The 24,566-nt window shown below is 50.1% G+C and overlaps 1 protein-coding gene across 2 annotated transcripts in view; it reads left to right on the plus strand.

The window, feature by feature from the left end:
* Positions 1-24,566, plus strand: part of ZNF512B (zinc finger protein 512B) — a 280,648-nt gene that overhangs the window by 152,974 nt on the left and 103,108 nt on the right. For both annotated transcript variants that reach the window (XM_078651662.1, XM_078651663.1), the window contains exon 5: positions 23,815-24,059. In XM_078651662.1, the coding sequence (XP_078507788.1) occupies positions 23,815-24,059 (245 nt within the window). The remainder of the gene's footprint in view (positions 1-23,814; positions 24,060-24,566) is intronic.

Raw genomic sequence — 24,566 nt, forward strand, 5'->3', positions numbered from 1 at the left:
CCCTTGTCAACATCATCGCCCACACGCTCAGTGACAAGGACATAGTTGACCATGGCCTCATCAATTCTTTGTAAACACTAAAACAAACCAATATCAGCAACCTCATTTTTGGCAACAACACTATCACTGGCAAACATACCTCATGTAGCACAATGTAACTAGTCGGTGACAGCTCCATTAGCCACAGCTTTGATGTTAAAAGTTGATGTTTACTCACAACCACGCAGGTTTCGTCAAACACACTAATGGTGAACCGATGAGTGCCTGCAATAATTCTAAACACTGGCAATCGCTAGGGGTAGCATTCCAACCCATAGTTCTTTTGTGCACCATGCGACCTCAGTTTGGCCCTACTCCAAATAGGAACAGTCCATCCCTAGCTGCCAGGCCAGGTCCTTTCTGAACTGAAGCACAAGCGACCCAAGACCAGTTTCTCCCTTACTGGGGTCTCGTTTGTCAGATGTAGCTTGGTTCCAGTGGCACAGTGACCCACATCCAGCATTATCCTAGCTACTCGGGCAGTACATCAAACAGGCTAAACTGCCAGGCCAGGTCTTTCCTGAACTGCAACACAAGCAACCTGACGCTGGACAACACAAACAACACTCTGCCTCTAGAACCTAGCTATACTCAAGTGAAGAGGCCCAATTAGGCCGAAACCGGTCTTCTGTTGCTTGTGTTCCGATTCAGAGAAGGCTTGGCCGTTCGGGCTGGACTGTTTCTATTGGAGCAGGACTAAGCGTGATTCGCATGTGATTCTGCCTTTGGTGCTTTAGTAAGAGTTCAGACTTTCTAGAACAACAAAATCACATTCAGCCCTACCGCCTGTCTCTGGTTAAAGCCAGGCTCTGCGATTCATTCACAAGATTGCAACTGGCAGGTATTTTCACTTGTATGCGGAATCCAGGCTTTCAGTCAGTGTTTCGACTTGACTTACCAAAGAGTTAATGTATGGTCTCTTCTGCTTCTTTCAGCATGTCAGAGAGTCAGCACTAACACACAAGCTTGACAGTGTGTAGTCCAAGTTCATGGGGCATGAATGACTTTATTAAAAATATGAATGTAGGAAAGTTCTACTGCTAGAGAAGAAAATATATTTTCCTATAATTGTAGTTCTCCAACGTTGGTATCAGAGATTGACATGTAACCATCACACCTCCACTAGGAGCCAGCCCCTCCCGCGGGAGTGTGACCTCACTACAGCGATCGTGGTGCCTACCCTTGGGCAGGAACTAAGGGCCTAATTATACTCTAGCCATCGTAGCGGAACACACTGATGTGTTCCCTGTAGTCCCTGCCGGTGCCAGGAGGCCGTTTATCAATTAAGAAGCCCTCCCGTGGTCCATTACTAAGACTGCTGACTTTTGCCATCGAGGTCCCATCTGCCTGTACTGTGCTGTGCCCAGTGGTGGGCGCTATTATTACTAAGGGGCTGCCATCTAACTACTGTGGAGGGACTGCCTTTTCTGCAGCAGTAGATCTCTTCTTGCACTTATTGAGACACAAGACACCCATGCTTGAAAGCCTGCAGTGGCCCACTGTGTAAGTTCATGATACCCCCTGCTACCTTCTCATTATATCTCTTTGCCTCAGCTGCGGGGTACTGGTCCACTTACCATTGCGCAGTGTGTCTGCGCTGGGCAGGACCATCACATTGGCTGTGACAGGGATTTCCCTGGCTTAACCCCTTGTCTGACTGTGCCTTAGATTGAGGCCCTCCCCACTGTAGGCCTGGGGTGAGGGAACTTGTGCGATTCCACGTGAACTGCTGGAGATAATCACTCCGGTGTTGGTGAGCTCCTTGGCCCTGTGCTGCTTCACCTCGCCAAGATGAGTGGAACAGATAAATCCCAGTCGAAACTACAATTTGACCTACGAAGAAATCCTAAGAATCCCAAAAGCAGCGCAGTTGGGTCAGGACCTGTAACTGAAGCATCTGAACCTGAAGGGGACGCGGATCTGAAGATTATCCTAATGGCTATGCAACATAGCCTCACCAAGATCGATGGTAAAACAGATGCACTCTTCTTCAGAATGGATTGAATGTTGGAGAGGATGGACAATCATGCAGACATAGAGTGTTGAGTGTCGATGATAGAGGGCAGGTTGCGATCTCTGCCGCGCAGAAAAAGATAAATAAGCTGCTACTCACGCTGCAGACAAAGACAGAAGAAGTATAAGCCTGTTCATGCTGGAACAATCTACGTATAGTAGAAATAGCCAAATCCACAAATATTGACAACATGGAAAGTTACATAGAGCGCTTGCTCATTGACTTGTTGGGGCGAGATACCTTCTCAGAGATCTTTGTGGTGGAGCTCGAATTGAAAGTATTGCACCACGAGGGCTCTGATAGATCTTTGCACCCTGACTTCTCGCAGCAAGTCCAGGAAGCCCAACGGCTATTCATCCCAGCCAAGAGAAAACCGTGTGAACTCCAGCTGGAATATAGCATGTTTTATCTTGCGAGGTTGCGGGTCATATTGGACAGCAAAGCATTATTTTTCAATGACACTACACAAAAGCAAAAATTCCTCAAACGGAGGGACACTGCTGGGGGTATGCGAGGATCTCCCAGCAAGAGTCCGGAAGAAGGTGCAAAATCACAGGCTCTAGAAGTCTGAACTCCCCTTGCCCTTCCTAGATACTTTGTTTGTATTAGGCGGTGTCCGTTGCGGAGGGGCGGACACTGAGGCATACTTCTTTCTGGAACTATTTGTCTTCCTGTGTTCAGGTCTTGAACTCTCAAATTGTTCTTTGCACCAGGTACATTGATTTGAGCGTTCTGATCATTTTACAAATGGTTTTCTATTGTCTCATACAGTGCCCTGTTTCATACGGTTCACTGCATTGCAATACTTATCCTAAAAAGTACTTACTATTCTCACAAGTAGTTTGTTAAATTAACTCATACTTTTCTTTAGGCATATAAGAGAATTGACTTACGTAATCACAAGCCCAGGCTGGTAACATCTGTCCCCATGTGTATACCACTTGCATTTGTTTTGCTCTTTTTGTGGGGGGCAAGGACGGGTTAGGGAGTGCTGTTGCGTTATCCAGTATTAGGGGTGTCTTTCATAGATTCACATGCCTGAATCATTCCCCGTCGTCGAGACGGGAGCCTCCGGTACATAAAAAAGTAATGTCCTATAGACATACATAGAGAAAATAGGCCTAAGGGTCTCCCCTTAGTAGCCTTTCTTTGTCCTTATGCAAAAAGGACCAAACTCTCACAGTCAGCCAATCAGCTCCGACCTCCCTCTAGAACCTTCCTGGGAGGAGCCTCAGTCCCTCAGATTTTCTACCGCACGTTGTGCTAGGGAGTCTCCAGCCTTAGCTCTTCTCAGGATTCCTTAAAAATCATCTACTTTCCTTTGAAAGTGAATCTTCACTCTACAATCTTCAAGGATTACTTCAGTAACACTTTGAGGCAGTAAGTGTTTTCTTTCCACTGCTTTCTTCGATGTCTGAATCCCAGAAGAAAGCCCTTTTCAGGGCCTGCTCTTCATGTGGGAAGAAAAGGCTCCATGTGGATGATAAGCATACCTTATGCTTATATTGCCTTTATCCTGACCACGTCCCTGCAGACTGCAAAATATGTAGGTCTTTCCCCAAAAAGACCGTGAGAGACAGGGAAGGTCGCCTTCTCATCTGGCTCGACAGGCTTAAGGACAGAGACACTCTGGAATCTTCCGAGGGTAGTGTCTCTAAGGTCTCAGAAGTCTCTCAAAAGAGGCCAAGGGTAACTTCCCCTGGCCCCTCAGACACTCCTCCTAGGAAGACAGCCAAGAAGTCTTCAGAGGCAAGATCTACGACATCTTCTGTGTCTGTTAAGGATAATCAGACTTTTAAGAAGCCTGCTCAGTCATCTAGCAGACCTGCCCAGAGGACTACCTCAGTAACTACCACTGTGTCAACGACGTCAGCGTTGTCTCCTTCACCGTCGACGATGACATCTCCATCATAGTCATCGACAGGTAGACCTATGTCCTCTGTTTTACTGCTGAAATCGTCGTCGACGACAAAGACCCTGTCGACATCGAAGACTACGCCGTCGACGAAAACTACGCCGTCGACGACGGCATCCTCTCTAACGAGCCTATTGTCGTCGACGGCGAAGAACCCACCGTCGACAGCCCCGACGACGAAGTCATTGACGAGGGCGTCGACTGCGAAGACGTCGACGGCGAAAACGTCAACGAGAACGACGTCGACGACGGGCTCGCCGTCGACGAGTGCACCGACGACGTCGCGGTCGTCGTCGACGACCAAGTTGCCGTCTACGGAGATTCCGTCGACGAAGACCTTACCGTCGCCGAAGGACTCGTCGTCGTCGACGAAGTTAAAGACGCCGTCGACGGAGGACTCGTCGTCGTCGACGACGAAGTTAAAGACGCCGTCGACGGAGGACTCGTCGTCGACGAAGGCGCTTTCAGAAACATGGAAGAAATCCAAGCTCGTGGAGGTGTCATCCCTCACACTACCACCGTCGACGACGCAGTCGGTGGCTTCCACCTCCAGTCCTGCGTTGGGCAAGACTACCAAACCGCATATTACGCCGGAAACCACGTCTCCAAGCAAAGTGGAGATGCAGCCGCCTCACGAAATCTTCCAGAGTGAAGACTCAGAAGAGGATGACCACCTGGGCCCCGCTACTTCCATCTCGGACCTACATGTCAAATGCCAAAGCACTGACGAGGAGATAGAGGAAATCTCTTACCAGGAGCACTCCGTCCACACTAATGTCAGCACGGAGGTTACCCCCATGATATGCCTGCCAGCTGCTCTGGTGAACGACCTGAAATTCCTTGTACAGGATTACAAACAACGCTTCCCGGACGCTGACAGTAGAGATCAGTCGCCTATCGTTCCTAAACCAGCGGCAGCCCCAAAACAGTCTCGACCTCTCCCTCAAGCCCACCATGAGAGGATCCAACCTCAGGAGGTAGTGTCATCAGACGAGGATGAGGAGGAGGAAGAATTGGAGGAAGGAGAGGTCCAGGAGGCCCACTCTACCCATGATGATGAGGATGAGTATGTGGCGTCTTCACCAGCTTCGCCCCAACCGCGCCAAGCGGACTCGCCGCCGGTAGACATCGGCGGCTTCCATAAAATCGTTGAAAGAGCGGCAAAGAGATTCCATATGGCTATCGAATCCACAGAAACTGAATGCTTCCTGCACGATTTTAAGGAGCAGACTCAAAAGACGACTAAATCTATTCCAATAATAGATGGGAACAAGGCAAGAAACTGATGCTGACGCCCGCTTCTGTGTCTGCGGTTGTTCCACGCCTGGACAAGAAATACAAAGCCCCACTGACTGCAGCGGCTTGCCTAAATGGGCGCCCTAAACCTGATTCAGTGGTCACACAGGCGGCCCAGAAGCACTCCCGCAACCCTTCCTCCTCGCTGTCCGCTCCTCCGGACAAAGAAGGCAGGAAGCTGGACACAATCGGAAAACGGTTCACGACAACTTCGGCCATGACAGTCAAGGTGGCCAACTCCATTGCCCTGTTGGGGCGTTATAATCGCCAACTCTGGGAAGACATAGCCCCATATTTGTCAGACCTGCCTGACACAGTCCAAGGTGAAGTCAAGGCTCTACTAGTGGAGGGTCAAACTTCAGCAGCCGAAATAATAGACTGTGCTATTGATGCTGCCATGACTGGCTTTCGTCAACTTGCTGGAGCTGCGGTCCTACGCCGTCAAGGATGGCTTAAGGCGACGTCGTTCCGCCAGGAGGTGCAATCCAAGGTCTTAGACATGCCCTTCGATGGCCAGCACCTTTTTGGGGACAAGATCGATGAGGCATTGCAAACCATAAAGAAGGACACGGATACGGCCAGGGCTCTGGGTACCTTACAGTCCCGGACCCAGTCCTTTCGAGGCAACAGATCCAGAGGGCAGTCCTCGTATCGAGGTTCCTATCAGAATAGGTCCTCGTACTCCTATACTAACAAAGGTCAATACCAACACAAGCAACCTCAAGGCCGTCAATCGTCCTACGGACGATCGAACTTCAGAGGCAAGAATGCGAAGAGGGGCACTGGCGGCCGCCAGTGACGGGCTACTCCAGCCAGTCCAGACACCCTATCCCTCCTTACAACTTGGAGGAAAATTGACCCATTTCCTCAACAATTGGCAACTCATAACCACGGACCGGTGGGTTCTCCAAATTATACGTTTTAGCCATTCCCTCGAATTCACCACCATCCCTCCCAGAACTCCTCCACGCAGACGGGCGCACAAAAACCTACGCCTGCTTCTCCAGGAAATTTCTGTAATGCTGAAGAAAGGAGCTATCGAGCGCGTTCCAGCACCCCTGAAGGGGAAGGGCTTTTACTCCCACTTCTTTCTTGTACGCCAGAAAGAGGACAAGTGGAGGTCCATTCTAGACCTCCGAGCGCTCAACGTCTTCCTACGGAGCCAATCGTTCAGGATGGTGACGATTCAAGAAATACTAGGCATTCTAGAAAAAGGAGATTTCATGACGTCCTTGGATCTCCAGGATGCCTACTACCACATCCCCATCCTCAAGTGTCACAGAAAATTCCTGAGGTTTGAGGTTGCAGGGCAACATTATCAATTCAAGGTACTACCGTTCGGCCTCAAATCCGCGCCGCGGATTTTCACGAAGTGCCTTGCACCGGTGGCAGCTTTCCTGCGTCAAATGGGTCACCAGGTCTTCCCGTACCTAGACGACTGGCTGGTGAAAACACCCTCGGCGAAAGACGCAGCCGAATCCTCCAGCACCTGCACAAATCTTTTTCAGAGGCTGGGATTAACTCTCAATCTCAAGAAATCCTGTGTCATCCCTACGACAAAAATTACCTTCCTCGGAGCAACCTTGGACACAGAGTGCGCAAGAGCCTTCCCCTCGAAGGAAAGGACAGACAAGATATTGTCCCTGGCCACGGCTGTGGCGAACAGGACACAACTGAAGGTCCGGGCCTATACATCCCTCCTGGGCATGATGTCCTCCTGTATACTCCTCGTCCCTCACTGCAGACTCAGGATGCGCCCGTTGCAGGAGGCGCTCGCGAGCCAATGGACTCAAAGTACTGGCTCTTTCGAGGACACTGTATGGATAACACCCAAAATGACCAAGAGTCTGACCTGGTGGAGGCGTCGCAAAAATCTGACCGTAGGGCTGTCATTTCTCCTTCCGGCAACACCTCTGGTGATCACCACGGACGCTTCCCTGGAGGGATGGGGCGCTGTCCTTCAGGACCTTCGGATCAGCGGCAAATGGGACACTCAGGAAAAACAGCTTCATATAAACCTTTTGGAGCTGAGAGCCGTGTATCTGGCACTACAGGCCTTTCTACCACGCATCCAGCACTCCCCAGTGCTCGTCAAAACGGACAACACCACGACGATGCACTATCTCAACAAACAGGGAGGAACACGTTCGCTCTCTCTCTCACGCGAATCGCAGAAGATCTGGAACTGGCTAGTGCTGCATGGAATCACACTCAAAGCCGACTATGTGCCAGGCAAGGACAATACCATCGCCGACGCCCTAAGCAGGCAAAGATCCCTCTCCCACGAGTGGGAACTGAGCGACAGCGCGCTGACTCACATCTTCTCTCAATGGGGAGTCCCAGGAATCGACCTGTTTGCCACCAAGGGGAACGCCAAATGCCCAAGCTACGCAAGCTGGCATCCCCAACAGGGATCACTGGGGAATGCCTTTTCCATTGGTTGGTTCAGCGTGTTTGCGTACGCTTTTCCTCCGTTTCCCATGATCCTGAGGCTCCTCAGGAAGATGAAAGCGGAGCCCTGTACCCTAATCCTGATTGCCCCGTCCTGGCCGAGACAACACTGGTTCTCGGATCTACTTCGGCTCTCTATCAAGACACCGATTCGTCTGCGACAACACCCGAACCTCCTGACAATGTCCAAGGGGCAGGTGCAACACCCGAACCTGCAATCGCTCAGGTTATCGGCCTGGCTCCTGAGCACAGAGAGTTCGGTGGCCTGAATATCCCGCAGGACTGCAGAGATATACTGGCAAAAGCGAGAGCAGACAGTACCAACAAAACCTACTCTCTCAAATGGAAAAGATTCTGCATTTGGTGTTCGGACCAGGGCCTGCAACCACTGTACGTCACACCTGAACAGCTATTGCCATACCTACTGCACTTGGCACAATCAGGACTGGCACATGCATCCATAAAAGTCCACCTGGCAGCTATATCGAGGTTCACCAGAACTTTCACGGGACCTTCCCTGTGGTCCAGTAGACTGGTCAAACAATTCCTGAAGGGGCTTTATAGATCCTTTCCGAGGCCTCGGAAAGTCCCCCCGACGTGGCATCTGAACCTAGTTCTCAACCAACTCATGAGGCATCCCTTTGAACCCATTCATCGGGCCTCCCTCAAATACATCTCATGGAAAACTGCGCTCTTGCTCGCTTTAACATCGGCCAGGAGAGTAAGCGAACTCCAAGCTCTGTTCATTCAGGATCCATACATGCAATTCAGACAGGACAGAGTGATATTAAGACCGAACCCTAAGTTCATACCGAAAGTGCCTTCGGACTTTCATCTCAATGAACCAATAGTCCTTAGGTCTTTCTTTGCGAACCCTTCCACCGCAGCCGAAAGAGCACTCCATTCTTTAGATCTCAAGAGATGTCTAAAGTTCTACCTGGATAAAACCAAAGCCTTCAGAAAATCTTCGCAACTATTCGTGGCCTACAGCAATCCAAGAATGGGCCTGCCTCTCACAAAGCAAAGCATCTCGAGATGGATTTCCTCAGCGATTGCATTCTGTCATACCAAGGCCGGACGGCCTTTGACTGATCATGTCACTGCACATTCCACCAGGGCGATGTCCACCTCAGCAGCACTTTTCGCTGGAGTGCCGATCCTGGACATATGCAGAGCGGCGACCTGGAAGTCACCGCACACTTTCTCCAGACACTACTGCCTGGATATCGAACTTCAGAAGGATGCAGCAGTGGGCCAGGCGGTGCTACGCCATCTCTTTCAGTGAGGTGAGCCTTCCCTCATCCCGCCATCCAGGTATGCACATTCTCTGCTATTGTGATGCTCTGCTTATGCTGTCTTTTTACATGCTATAGGACAATGTGTGCATTGTCTAACATGCCTGCAGGACACCTTTCCATCACGAATGTGCATGTCTAATTGCTAGCTACTCTGATTCAGGCATGTGAATCTATGAAAGACACCCCTAATACTGGATAAGAACTGCGTTACTTACCTGTAACAGCAGTTATCCAGTATTGGTGTCTTTCATAGATTCACATGCAACCCTCCCGCCTCCCCTGGGAAGTCTCACATCCCTCTCTAACAATATTACGCCTAACTAGCTGAGTGCGTACGAAAATCTGAGGGACTGAGGCTCCTCCCAGGAAGGTTCTAGAGGGAGGTCGGAGCTGATTGGCTGCCTGTGAGAGTTTGGTCCTTTTTGCATAAGGACAAAGAAAGGCTACTAAGGGGAGACCCTTAGGCCTATTTTCTCTATGTATGTCTATAGGACATTACTTTTTCATGTACCGGAGGCTCCCGTCTCGACGACGGGGAATGATTCAGGCATGTGAATCTATGAAAGACACCAATACTGGATAACTGCTGTTACAGGTAAGTAACGCAGTTCTTGCTGTGTGTGTTGGGGTGTGGGTGGGGGAAGGTCTGCATTCTTTGAGGTTGTATGTTATGTGTAGTCTGTTATTGAAAGTACTGTATGTTGCATGGCTGGACATGGCGGAGTGTGTGGGTAATGTACTAGACGGTGGATAGCACAGGGTATGTAGTGGATGGTTCTTCAAGCCGTTCACTAATTTGTTTTATCACATGGAATGTCAGGGGTTTAAATGACCGTCGAAAGAAACGTAAGGGGGTAGCATACCTCAGGAGACACAAAGTAGATGTGGCAATATTGCAAGAAATCCACTTGGCCCCACGGAGCGGCATGTTGCCGCAGCGTCGATGCAGGGCCTCTGTAGGATGCTGTTGGTTTTACCACACACGCTCAAGAAGTTTTAATCTGTGTTAATAGGGGCTCCAGTGTTCACTCACAGGAGAAGTGCATAGACCAGGCGGGCTGGTATGTAGCGGCTCGACGCTATAAAAAGGATCTAGAGGTATTACTAGTAGGGGCGTATTGACCCTACTATGATGACCCACAGTCACTAAGCGCGCGGCTCATGCAGTGGGGTGGAATGCCACAGATCTGGGGTGGGGATTTCAATTGCGTTCTGAATCCTGATTTTGATTGCTCCAAGGGCCCTCCTAGAAGACCGTCTGTGGCAGCAGGGGATCTCACTAACATAGCAGCCAGAGAGGGCCTAATAGATATTTAGTGCCACAGGTCTCCCACAAGGTAGGGATACACACATTATTCCTCAGCACATGATATTTATACCCACGTAGATTTCTGCCTCATTTCACAGGGTTGGTGAAAGGGCAAGTGTATTTACTTGGCTTTTCCCCCGTATTCCTTATTGGTTTCTGCATTCCGAGCTGAGTTAGCCCAGGCCATTGAAGAGTTTTTCCGTATTAACGTGGGAACGGTTGATAGGTTTGCAACGGTGTGGGAAGCCTTCAAGGTCTACATTAAAGGTGTAGTGTTATTTAAATATGCAGGGGTCCTCAAATCGGTCCGTGGGCATTTTTCCCAGCTTGAAAGGTAGATTGCAGACTTGGAGCTGAGACATCAGTTTATAACTGATGATCTCTTCCTGGGAGATATTAAGGCAAATATTGATGAGTTCCATGAGACGTCCCAAAGTGAGGTCCACCACTTAGGGAAATTGCGCACACTTATGGGGAAGGGGAACATCCTAGCGTTACACTGACTGCATTACTGCACCCCCACCACTAGTCCAATATGATACTTGAAGTACAAAACGAACAGGGACAACTCCTGAGCGACACCGAACACATTGCGGAACGATTTTGTGAGTATTACGCAGACTTGTATCATCACGAGTCCCAGAAGACGATGCTGCTACCACAGATTATCTAGCTCATATAATTATGACCTGGCTCACCAATTAACACAGGGAACACTTCATGGCGCCATTGCAGCCAGAAGAGATACGAACACCGCTTAAGGGCATGCCGGCATGTAAGGCACCGGGCACTGACAGGCTTACTGTGGTCGTTTACAAGGTATACCAGGAACTGCTGATTCCACATTTGGTTCCGCTATATGAGGAAATGGGGGAAACAGGCTCTATGCCCGCCTCTATGCGTGAGGCTTTAATAGTAAGGCACCTGAAGCCTGGCAAATAGCCATTCCTCTGTTCATATTACATGCCACAGTCTTTACTAAATGAACATACCAAACTTTACGCCATGGTATTAGCTAGCCAGCTGGCTGTATTGGTGCCTGGAGTGGTGCAGCCTGAATAGGCCATATTTGTACCCAAGCGTAGTCTCACCTTCAATCTTAGAACGCTGTTTGGCTCCATGCAGCGCATTAACCTAGAGGTGAAAGCAGCCGTGGTATTACTGGATGCAGAAAGCACATTCGATTCAGTTGAATGGGGCTTTATGTTGGCTGTTCTGCATCGCATCGGTAACTGGAGGTATTCCTGCATCTGTTATCAGTGTTGTGTGCTTCGCCCACGGCGGGTCAGTGTGTTGTGTCTGCTCCCATCGCCCTCTAGGGAAATTAGGCAGGGTTGCCCCTTGTCCCCTCCGCTGTACGCTTGATGGCTGAACCGCTAGCATGTGCACTTGGTGAGTATCATAGCCGCAGGGGCTTGCACTCCCCAGGCTACAACCTAATAATCTCGGTGTATGCGCATGACACGCTGTGGTATATACGACACCCAGAGAGGAATCTTGGACCAGTGCAGTGTGATTCAGTACGGTTCGGGAGTTTCTCTGGCCTTCGTGTGAATTGGGATAAATCTCTCTTATATTCCCATTTACCCCAGCCCTGCCACGAATGCCTCTGGAATACCCATTGCAGTGGTCGACGGATTCAGTGCGTTATCTGGGAATACAAATATGTTAGACCTGTCTGACTTTTTGCGTAGTCCCTCCAATTTATTATTTATTTTGTCCCCTTTTTGCCCCTCATGCCTTTATTAATTTTTGTGTCCACTAGTTTTTTTTCAAGGTGTTGGTCTAGGGGATAGGTGCTTTTTCACCCTCATAGTTTTTACCTCAGGCCTAGAGGCCTTTCCTGACAGGAATTCCCTTGGAGTCACAAAATGGTGGCTACCAACTGTCCCCAACTGCCACATCCTAGACTGCCCCATAGGTTAGCATTAGGCCTTCCAGAACTTTCTGGACCCTACTGGACCCTGTGTGGTTTGGCTATAAAAGGGCAGGGGTCAGGGAGCCATTTTGTGTAGTCTAGAGTGTGAGAGGAGAGAGGCAGTGGTGTGAGGAGGAGGACGCGCTAGAGGGAGTTAGTTGGTCTGTAGGATTGACAGCATCTTCCAGAAGACGTTCCCCCTCTTGCCCCTGACCAAACCCTTTCGTTGGTCTGTCATTAATTGGGACAGCCAGGCAAACGTGACCTTTGGCCCCCTTCCCGTTCTGAGCCTGAGACCCACACCCTCATTCAACCCACTTCAAACTGGCAACTGGTCCCCCCACCTTCCTTCTTGAAGTCCCAGCCTACCCGGATTGAGAAGAATCGAACCCGGCGTGTTCTGTCTTCTCACGCTGCTGGAGTGTCTCCGAGCCAGAGGCGCGAGGGGGCGTTGATGCGACAGGACTGAGGAATCAAGGAAAGTGGTGCGGTTCACTGCGCAAGCCAGCGGTATAACTGGAGGTGAGGCGGGCAGGGAAGCGGCGAGGCACTGATTCTCCGCGCAGGGTCGGAGGTGTGCTAATCCCCATACGAGAGAGGTGGCGCCAGTCGGAACACTGCTTCCCCGCGCCTGCCCAGCCGTGGCTTGAGTCAGAAAGGAGCCGAGGGGTTCCCGTGACGAAACGCGTCTCTAGGCTCCTCAGCGTCTCCGTCTCCTGGTGAGGCCTGGGGCGAAGGAACAGCTCCCGCCCCCGGAGAAACGAGGATCTAGTTCTGCAGCCTGCCGGAAGACAAGTAAGGTGTGGTGCAGGGGGAGGAAGTGAGGCAGGAGCCGGGAAGATCACTAAGTCCCTGGAGAAGAGTTGTAATTCAACCCATAATTCTGAAGTAACTGTGGGAGGTTCCAGGTCCCGGGATAGCCATCAGTTTAATCTGACATCGACTCAGTCAAGAGAAGTACGAGTAAACACTCTGATGTTGCCTGAAAATAAGTGCTAACAAAAGCTGTTGTGAAGCAGGGGGGTGAGCTGGAAGACTCCTAAGGCTTTATGGACTTAACTTTCCCAGAGCTCAGGCCAAATTAGTTGTAATTTCCAAGAGTAACCGTTTTGATGAAGTAAACAGGAGTCCCCAGTGGGGATGAGAAATCCATTACTGGACAAAGAATATCAGCGTCTGTAGAAGGAGCATTAGACAAGTTTACTTCTCTGTTGGGGATGGGAATTTGGCTGAAGAAGAACTTTAGACGTTATTGAGAAGGTGGAGAAAGCTGGTAAAATCTGCACACTGTAAACAACTGTGAACTGCTGTATTGTGATGAAAATTTGATAAGCTAAGTAACGTGTATGTTTTGGCAATTTATGGGAAATTTAGTAATCTCATGACTGAAATGTATTGAGCTGTTAGCCCTTTAGGTGCTGCCGTCGGCCAACGGTCGTCACGGGCACTACCTCCCCAGTGCTGCGTGCGACCGCTGGACGTCCAGTTCAGCACTGGATAATGGACAGCGCAGCACTGGGGAGGTTTGTTTACGAGCTCCTAAGGTGTTAACTCTAAAAAGGAAACTGCTTAAGGATATGATTTGGTAACTTTGAAAGACTCAAGATATTTACAGGAGTAAATGTAATACACTGAGCTGTGTTTTCTGAATCAAAAAGAGCAAAGATTATTTTTATAAACAGGCTCGTATTTTTCCATAATTCACGGTGTAGTGTTGTTCTTTTTGAGTGGAATTTTATTGAGTTATTGCTGGGTGGTTTGCAACCTTCACACATGTGCCTTTGTTGATATTGCCTTACCCTAGGCCAGGCTACCTTAGGTGACCTGACATCTCAGGTTCCAACAAGTTGGTGTCTAGCGGTGGGATCTTGAATGTGGTTGCAACTACTCTGTAGTAATTTAGTAAAATCCACCAGCCTACACCTGGAGTTTTCTCCTAGCGGCCCTCCTAATTTTTACTTTTGTTTTTCCAAATTTGTTCCTGGTGGTGGGGTGGAGGTAGCTTCAGGTTGCCCTTGCAACTCAAATTTCCTTGTGTGTATAACTTGGTATTGCCTATTGTAAAATGGAGTTTGCACTAGAAAACCTAGACACCTATTCTGTGGCTCAGCTGAAAGATTCCTGCCCGAAAATGGGGGTATTTTTTAAGCATGGTGCCAAGATGGGGGAACTCCAGACCAGTCTAAGGGCTTGGGTGGAGGCACACAAAGAAGGAAAGGAGGAGGATGAAGGGGCAGACCGGGACACGGTTGTGGAGATAGATGGATTATTCCACTTAGAGGGGGAAAACCTACTCCCAGGACCAGTGTCCTACTCCAGGAAGGGCAGTAGTGTCTCCGGGGGAAGCTTGACCGAAGCAGAGCTCACTGACCGGAGGGAAAAGAGGAAATTAAGATGAGAGTTGGCTAAGCTGGAGCAGGAGAAGGAAGAGAGGAGGATGGTTCATGAGTTCAGGTTGAAAGAGTTGGAACTCCAGGCCCTGCAACGGGGGCCCTCTCCTGTAATGAATGGTGGCAGCGAATCCAAAGAAACAGCCAGGGAGTCCAGACCCTATTTGCCAAAAGACCTTATTGCTAGCTTTAGTCAGGGGGATGACATAGCCAAGTGGTTGGCTGCCTATGAGGTCTCCTTAAGAGCCCATGGGGTGCAGGAGAAGCACTGGGGGGGGTGGATTGTATAAGTACATGCCTCCTACTGGTCGGGACACCTTGCTGGCCCTGGAACCAGAGGAGCAAACCAACTACCCCACCATGAAGCTAGCATTGGTAAGGAAGTTTGGGCTTACCCCAGAAAGGTACCGTCAGAAGTTCAGGGGGAGCCACAAGTTAAGCACCCAGAACTGGGTGGACTTCCTTGATTACGCAAGAAAGGCATTAGAGGGCTGGGTAAAGGGCAGTGAGGTGAAGGATTATGAGGGGTTGTATGATCTATTTTTGAAAGAGCACTTCCTCGAGAAATGCTTTCCCGAGCTGAGCCAACACCTGGTGGACAGCAAGCTGACCAATCCCCGGAAGCTTGCAGAGGAGGCGGACATCTGGGCAAGTACCCGGGTGTCCTCAAAGGGGACTGGAGGGGATTCCAAAAGGGCCGAACAGGGCGCCCCCCAGAAGAAGGAGGGGGGAGATAAAAAGAGGGAGTTCTCTAAAGGTCCCCAAAACAGTTTCCAAGGGAAGGGAACAGGTTTCACCCCTAAGGCAAACCCGCCCAGAAACCCTAATCCTGGCCAAAGCCAGCAGCCAAGGGTTCTCCACTGTTTTGAGTGTGGTGGTGTTGGACATTATAAGGGAGATGTCAGATGCCCAAAGAGACCACCCCCTCCCACCGGAGGAAAACCACTGGGAGTAGCTAGTGTAGTGCTCGGGGAGGAGTTGCCCTTAGATAAGGGGGGTGAGTGGGCGTGTGTCACCTTAGTGTCCCTGGGAGAACGAGAGATGGTTCCTAAGATCCAGGTGCCCCCAAATACTGTTAAGTATGGGCAATGGGTCACCATCAATGGCCAGAGAGGGGAGGCTCTGAGAGATACAGGAGCCAGTATGACTATGGTGAGAAGTCAACTGGTGTCTCCAGAGCAGGTGATTTCCAATGTACTCCACCCCGCCGCGTTGGCTGACGGCAGAATGGGCCACTATCCAGTGGCTGAGGTTCCCTTTGAGTGGGAAGGGGTTGCAGGTTCACTTCGAGTTGCCGTAAGCCCTGCCGTGCCAGTTGATTGTCTGCTGGGAAATGATATGGAGCACAACACTTGGAGAGAGGTGGAATACCGGACGCACACTGCGATGCTGGGTACACCTGACTGGGCCTGTGTGAGCACAAGGTCTGCGACTGCCCGGAGAGGGAGTTCGCCTGGGTTGGAGCCTGGAACAATGGCCCAACCCGCTGCCAAAAAGGGACAGACCCGAAGACAGGAAGAGCCTGCTTCGGCTTCCGCACCCCATGTGACGGATCGGCCACCTGCAGTGGTGGACCTGGAGTCCGTGGAGGGGAAGTAGACTCTCTGGAGGATTTACCCATCCCTGCTGAGTGGCATGTGGAGGGAGGACCTACCAGAGAGGAATTCTGTAAGGGGCAGAGGGAGTGCCCTACCCTTGAGGGACTGAGGCGACAGGCTGAAGCCCAGGCAGCAGGTGATGTTACGGGACACTACCATATTTACTGGGAGGATGGACTCCTCTACAGTGAACCCAAGGTACCCTTACCTGGTTCATCAAGGGCCTTGGTAGTCCCGCAACAATACCGAGCCTTTCTGCTGGAATTGGCTCATGCTATACCCTTGGCAGGACACCTAGGTCAGGACAAGACCTTTGCTCGGCTTGTCCTCCACGTTTACTGGCCTCAGATGAAAGTGGCGTCCAACACTTACTGTCGGACATGTGTATCCTGCCAGGCCAGTGGGAAAACAGGGGTGAAGCTGAAAGCTCCCCTGGAACCACTTCCAGTCGTTAGCACCCCCTTTGAAAGGGTGGGCATCGACATTGTAGGGCCTTTAGATCCACCAACAACAGCTGGTCACAGGTTCATCCTGGTTCTGGTGGATCATGCCACACGGTACCCAGAGGCAATTCCTCTGAGGACAGTTACTGCACCTGTGGTGGCTAGGGCCCTAATGGGGATCTTTACCCGAGTGGGTTTCCCCAAGGAAGTTGTGTCTGACAGGGGGACCAACTTTATGTCAGCGTACATGCGGGCAATGTGGAAGGAGTGTGGAGTGACCTACCGGTTCACCACTCCATACCACCCCCAGTCCAATGGACTGGTAGAGAGGTTCAATAAGACCCTGAAGGGCATGATAAGAAGTCTGCCTGAGAGCCTACGGAGGAAATGGGACGTCCTCCTGCCCTGTTTGCTGTTCTCCTACCGAGAAGTGCCGCAGAAGGGAGTGGGCTTCAGCCCTTTTGAACTGTTGTACGGGCACCCTGTGCGTGGACCTCTCAGCCTGGTGAAGGATGGATGGGAAAAGTCTCCCAGAAAGCCTCCTCAGGATGTGGTGAGCTACATGCTGGCCTTCCGGAGCCAAATGGCAAAGTTGTGGAAGCAAGCTTCTGACAACTTGGAGGCCAGCCAGGCAGTAATGAAGGAATGGTACGACCACAATGCTCACCCGGTGGAGTTGGAGCCTGGCCAGAAAGTGTGGGTGATGGAACCTGGAGAGCTAAGTGCCCTTCAGGATCGTTGGACAGGCCCATTTGAAGTGTTGGAAAAGAAGGGTAAGGCCACTTACTTGGTGGACCTTAAGACTCCTCGACAGCCCCTACGGGTGCTGCATGCCAATCGCCTCAAACCCCACCATGAGAGGCCAGAGGTCATCCTGATGATGGTGACTGATGGTGCCGAGGAAGCAGAAAGCGAGCCTCTCCCTGATCTCTTCTCGTCTCAAGAGAAGGATGGGTCGGTGGAGGGAGTGATTCTCTCCCCATCCCTAACTCCTGAGCAGCGAGAGGATTGCCGCCAGGTATTGGAGCAGTACTCTTCGTTGTTCTCCCTTGTCCCGGGAAGAACCCACCTGTGTACCCATGATGTGGACACAGGAGACAGCCCACCAGTGAAGTCAAAGACCTACCGGCTGTCAGACAAGGTGAAGGCTAGCATCCATGGAGAGGTTGCCAAGATGCTAGAGCTAGGAGTGATAGAAGCTTCCAACAGCCCTTGGTCCAGTCCAGTGGTGCTAGTGCCAAAAGCCGCTCCACCGGGCACCACGCCAGAACTGAGGTTCTGTGTGGATTACCGGGGACTGAACTCAGTTACAAAAACTGATGCCCATCCGATCCCTAGGGCGGATGAGTTAATTGACCGGCTAGGAGCTGCCCAATACCTAAGTACCTTTGACCTCACTTCGGGGTACTGGCAGATCTCCTTGTCAGATGGAGCAAAGGAAAGGTCAGCCTTCTCCACGCCTGAGGGACACTTCCAATTTTGCGTGATGCCCTTTGGGCTCAAAAATGCCCCTGCCACATTTCAGCGGCTGGTGAATCAGGTCCTCTCTGGAATGGAGGGTTTCTCTGCTGCTTACCTGGATGACCTTGCTGTCTTCAGTAGCAGTTGGGAGGACCATTTGCAACATTTGCAGGCAGTTCTCCAGGCCCTGAAACAAGCTGGATTGACAATCAAGGCCAGAAAATGCCAGATTGGGCAGGGGTCGGTTGTGTACCTTGGACACTTGGTGGGTAGGGGGACAGTGCAGCCCCTGCAGGCAAAGATTGAGGCAATCATGGCCTGGGAACCCCCCAAGACACAGACTGAGGTCCGAGCTTTCCTGGGCCTCACAGGCTACTACCGTCGCTTTGTGAAGGGGTATGGCACTATTGTAGCGCCCCTCACAGAGCTCACCTCCAAGAAACAACCTCGACGGGTAGTTTGGACGAAAGCTTGTCAGCAAGCTTTTGAAAAACTGAAGCAGGCAATGTGTGCAGCACCGGTCCTGAGGGCCCCAGACTTCTCCAAGGAGTTCATTGTCCAGACAGATGCATCAGAACATGGCATTGGGGCAGTGTTATCGCAACTGAATGAAGAGGGCCTGGATCAGCCTGTGGTCTTCTTATCCAGGAGACTGCTTCCCCGGGAACAGAAGTGGAGTGCAATTGAGAGGGAAGCTTTCGCGGTGGTGTGGGCTCTGAAGAAGCTGCGGCCATACCTGTTTGGCTCGCACTTCCTGGTTCAGACTGACCACCGACCCCTTCGTGGGTTAATGCAGATGAAGGGGGAGAATCCCAAGCTGTTGAGGTGGTCCATCTCCCTACAGGGAATGGACTTCTGGGTGGAACATCGGCCTGGAGTGGACCACGCCAATGCAGACGGTCTCTCCAGGTATTTCCGCCTTAGTGATGAGGACTCCCAAGGGGTTGGGTAGCTCTCCCCACTTTCAGCTGGGGGGGACGCGTGTTAGACCTGTCTGACTTTTTGCGTAGTCCCTCCAATTTATTATTTATTTTGTCCCCTTTTTGCCCCTCGTGCCTTTATTAATTTCTGTGTCCACTAGTTTTTTTTCAAGGTGTTGGTCTAGGGGATAGGTGCTTTTTCACCCTCATAGTTTTTACCTCAGGCCTAGAGGCCTTTCCTGAAAGGAATTCCCTTGGAGTCACAAAATGGTGGCTACCAACTGTCCCCATCTGCCACATCCTAGACTGCCCCATAGGTTAGCATTAGGCCTTCCAGAACTTTCTGGACCCTACTGGACCCTGTGTGGTTTGGCTATAAAAGGGCAGGGGTCAGGGAGCCATTTTGTGTAGTCTAGAGTGTGAGAGGAGAGAGGCAGTGGTGTGAGGAGGAGGACGCGCTAGAGGGAGTTAGTTGGTCTGTAGGATTGACAGCATCTTCCAGAAGACGTTCCCCCTCTTGCCCCTGACCAAACCCTTTCGTTGGTCTGTCATTAATTGGGACAGCCAGGCAAACGTGACCTTTGGCCCCCTTCCCGTTTTGAGCCTGAGACCCACACCCTCATTCAACCCACTTCAAACTGGCAACTGGTCCCCCCACCTTCCTTCTTGAAGTCCCAGCCTACCCGGATTGAGAAGAATCGAACCCGGCGTGTTCTGTCTTCTCACGCTGCTGGAGTGTCTCCGAGCCGGAGGCGCGAGGGGGCGTTGATGCGACAGGACTGAGGAATCAAGGAAAGTGGTGCGGTTCACTGCGCAAGCCAGCGGTATAACTGGAGGTGAGGCGGGCAGGGAAGCGGCGAGGCACTGATTCTCCGCGCAGGGTCGGAGGTGTGCTAATCCCCATACGAGAGAGGTGGCGCCAGTCGGAACACTGCTTCCCCGCGACTGCGCAGCCGCGGCTTGAGTCAGAAAGGAGCCGAGGGGTTCCCGTGAGGAAACGCGTCTCTAGGCTCCTCAGCGTCTCCGTCTCCTGGTGAGGCCTGGGGCGAAGGAACAGCTCCCGCCCCCGGAGAAACGAGGATCTAGTTCTGCAGCCTGCCGGAAGACAAGTAAGGTGTGGTGCAGGGGGAGGAAGTGAGGCAGGAGCCGGGAAGATCACTAAGTCCCTGGAGAAGAGTTGTAATTCAACCCATAATTCTGAAGTAACTGTGGGAGGTTCCAGGTCCCGGGATAGCCATCAGTTTAATCTGACATCGACTCAGTCAAGAGAAGTACGAGTAAACACTCTGATGTTGCCTGAAAATAAGTGCTAACAAAAGCTGTTGTGAAGCAGGGGGGTGAGCTGGAAGACTCCTAAGGCTTTATGGACTTAACTTTCCCAGAGCTCAGGCCAAATTAGTTGTAATTTCCAAGAGTAACCGTTTTGGTGAAGTAAACAGGAGTCCCCAGTGGGGATGAGAAATCCATTACTGGACAAAGAATATCAGTGTCTGTAGAAGGAGCATTAGACAAGTTTACTTCTCTGTTGGGGATGGGAATTTGGCTGATGAAGAACTTTAGACGTTATTGAGAAGGTGGAGAAAGCTGGTAAAATCTGCACACTGTAAACAACTGTGAACTGCTGTATTGTGATGAAAATTTGATAAGCTAAGTAACGTGTATGTTTTGGCAATTTATGGGAAATTTAGTAATCTCATGACTGAAATGTATTGAGCTGTTAACTCTAAAAAGGAAACTGCTTAAGGATATGAGTTGGTAACTTTGAAAGACTCAAGATATTTACAGGAGTAAATGTAATACACTGAGCTGTGTTTTCTGAATCAAAAAGAGCAAAGATTATTTTTATAAACAGGCTCATATTTTTCCATAATTCACGGTGTAGTGTCGTTCTTTTTGAGTGGAATTTTATTGAGTTATTGCTGGGTGGTTTGCAACCTTCACACATGTGCCTTTGTTGATATTGCCTTACCTTAGGCCAGGCTACCTTAGGTGACCTGACATCTCAGGTTCCAACAAAATACACCCGGATCTGGCAGTGGTTCTACTAGACAACTATGGCAGAACAACAATACAGCGGCTCTCAGTCAGTCCGCTGCTAGATTAGATTGCAACACTAGCTGACTGGGCGCATTGCTATCATAAAAATGGTAGTATTACCCAGATTCCTATTCTTATTCCTAAATATTCCAATGTTACTGTCTCGCGTGGTGTTTGACATCATGCGTCCTCTCATGATAAAATTGACCTGGGCTGGTAAGCAGCCGAGAGTGCGATGAGAGACTCTTACCCTCCCATATGACATGGTAGGCCTGTTTGCCCTGGGTTTAGAGACCTCTTATAGAGCAGCGCAGAGTATGTTTGCTCACCATTGGCTCCATTGCCCATCGGACGTACTGCATTTTCAGCTAGAGAGGTGTGCAGCTGACCCATACTCATTGCCTCAGGTGCTGTTCAGAACCCCGACACGGAGTGTTTGCTTTTAAATTTCACAGTCCATGTCTGGCACAAACATCTGGAGCGACAAACAGGCTCTCTGCTTTATTCACCTCTTGTCCCATTGACTTGGTGCTCCTGGTTTCCTATGAGTCAAGAGCATGTCGCGCCTCGAGCTGTGCAGACACTTGGTATCAGGAATATGGGGGACTTTTTTCAAGATGGCACAATATGCACATGGCAGGCGGTCCGGGATCGGGGCAATGAGCCAATGGCCCTGACTCGCTACCACTGCTATAGAGTAGAGCAGGGCATACATTACGGGAATTATTGGGGGACAATTGTCTGTAGCCCCCCTGCCATTCTGCGCTGTCTCTACTGTTGCAGGTTGAATCTCCTACTAGACTGGTGGCAAAACTATATGCATATTCCCAGGAGGCACGCAGGCCTGGGCTCACTAAACCTCGTCTTGAATGGCAGTGGGATCTGGGAATAGTCATAAGCGACAAACAATGGCAATATTGTTGTAATGTTATCCAAGTTATTTCACTAAATGGCAGACACAGATTGGTGTACTTTAAATACATTAACAGAGTATATTATACGCCAGAATGATTACATAGATATGGACTACGTGATACTGCGGAATGTCAAAGCTGTGTGAAAATACAGCCAGGTTTGCTCATCTTGCTTAGTTCTTCCCTGAGGTACTTGAGTTTTGGAATTCTGTGTTTCGCGAACTAGAGGTTATCACTGGGTTCACCCTGACGTTTGCCCCATTACTGGCGCTGTTGGGGTATAATAAGGATATCGATGTGGAGATTCACCGGTTGGTTGCGATCAGGCTGCGGCTCGCCAGACAGCATGAGGCTATGTGATGGGCACGTGGTCCACTCCCGACTTTGAAGGACAGGCATGCAGACATGATCTATTGTTATACACAATCTGACACATATAGTGAACTCCCCCACCACCCACCTCCAGAGCCACTCCTGGACCATTGGGGACTTTATCAGATTTACCTACTAGGCAAGGAGACAGGAGAGACTGAGGGTGAGGGTGATTCAGAGGTGGGAAATGAATGAGGGGAGTGAAGAGCGCATTATCTGTACTTCTATACTGCCTGCTCTCCGTCTGTGAAACTAGAATGCATAATGATTGTGGCTACTATGCTTGCTATGTTTACTCTTAAGTGCTAGTTGCTCCTTGCAGGCTTCTTTCACTGTAATGTTTGCCACACCCTAGACGAACTTGAACCATCTGTAACAATTCTACCTTCTGTGATGTGTAATGTACTGCCGTGTTCTAATCATTGTGGTACAAAAGGGGGTGGTCACTTTGCCACTGGATGCAAGCAAGCCGGGCTGAAGACGGCTGAAATGCCAGAAACCGGTCCCCGGAAGCTTGTTTCCGGTCCAGGGAAGGCATGGCTTGGCATTTCTTGCTGGACTGTTCCCATGAGGCACAGGGTCAGACTGATTTGCATATGGCCATGTCTGAACTCGGGTGGCAGAGTGGGCTAAAGAACGGTGATGGATTAAACCCAGATCTCTTGACTGGGTGTGAGTGTTTGATTAGTTCAGATGCTCCGTCCATCACCAGCCCCTTTTGTACCACTTTGTTTGCCATAAGTTGGCAGGGTATGCTCAGACGTGAGTCCCTTGCTCACTTTGCCACTGGATTCAAGCAAGCCGGGCTGAAGACGGCTGAAATGTCAGAAACCGGTCCCCGGAAGCTTGTTTCCGGTCCAGGGAAGGCATGGCTTGGCAGTTCGGGCTGGAGTGTTCCCATGAGGCACAGGGTCAGACTGATTTGCATATGGCCATGTCTGAACTGGGGTGGCAGAGTGGGCTAAAGAACGGTGATGGATTAAACCCAGATCTCTTGACTGGGTGTGAGTGTTTGATTGGTTCAGATGCTCCGTCCATCACCACCCCCTTTTGTACCACTGTGTTCTAATCATTGGCATTTTGTAATCATGATGACACCTGCATATTTATTGCTGTGTCCAGCCATATAGTATGTTTTTCAATATCTTGTTTAATAAAAGGAATTTAAAAAAACAGTCTGCAAAATGTGTTCTGAAATCTAAACATGTCCTCACTTTTATCTTTAAGAATATTGTGCCTTTATAGCATTCTCTTAAAATGCGGGGAAGCATTCTGAATTTTGATGAACAGAAAGAACTACACGCTGTAATTGAGAAAATGTGACAGTGTCACATGGGACAATTCATCACAAACTCATCATTTAACTTAACATTGAGAAACATTCCTGCATTGTTCATTTGGGTTGAAGTTAAACCAGTGCTTTGTGTCTTCTGCCTTAGGTTTTCAGAAAGCCCCATTTTCTTCACAAAACATACCAAACAGGCACGGATGGAAAAGCTGCTATCTAAACGACGCCCTGAGAATGGAGAGTTCATGCCTGAAACCCAAAGTTGCAAAGAGTCCAGGAGGTCTTTGGTAGACATGGCAGCAATTAGGGCTGAAAGCTACAGAAAACTGAAGCAAGATGGAGACAGCCTGTCACCAGAGGAAGAGGAAGATGAAGATCCAGAAAGAATGCGGCACAGTAAGTTTGGAAACCACCTTTAAGTGTAGGGCATTCTTTGTAGCCTATCGGACTGTGTATGAGAAAAGAACTGCAGAGGCACTGCCTCTGGTAGAAGGTTGAGCCTGCTGGGCAGTGCCCAAAGCTGGCAAGCAGGATATTGGTACAAAACCAGAACAAGAGCCATTGAGGGAGGCAGATGTGGCACCCCTATAAAAGAAATTACTCTATTGCTCTCACTGTTAAGTTATTTATTTATGTACAGTGCAACATATATCATAGGTTTTTGATGCTATGAAGAAAATGACACAATTAGGATGAACAGAACTTGATCGAAGAAACTAAAAATAAACACTAATTAAGGCTGGGATTCCTAAATGCATTGACACGCCGCCTGCACTCCAAGGGCCAGATGTAGGAGCCCAAATACCGGTCGGTAACGGCCGATTTCGGCCGTTACCGACCGGTATTTAGGATTTGCAATGTAGGGGGCATGTCATTTACAGAATCGGTAAATTTACCGATTCT

This window comes from Lissotriton helveticus, chromosome 7, assembly GCF_964261635.1.
Source record: "Lissotriton helveticus chromosome 7, aLisHel1.1, whole genome shotgun sequence".
Lineage (NCBI taxonomy): Eukaryota > Metazoa > Chordata > Amphibia > Caudata > Salamandridae > Lissotriton > Lissotriton helveticus.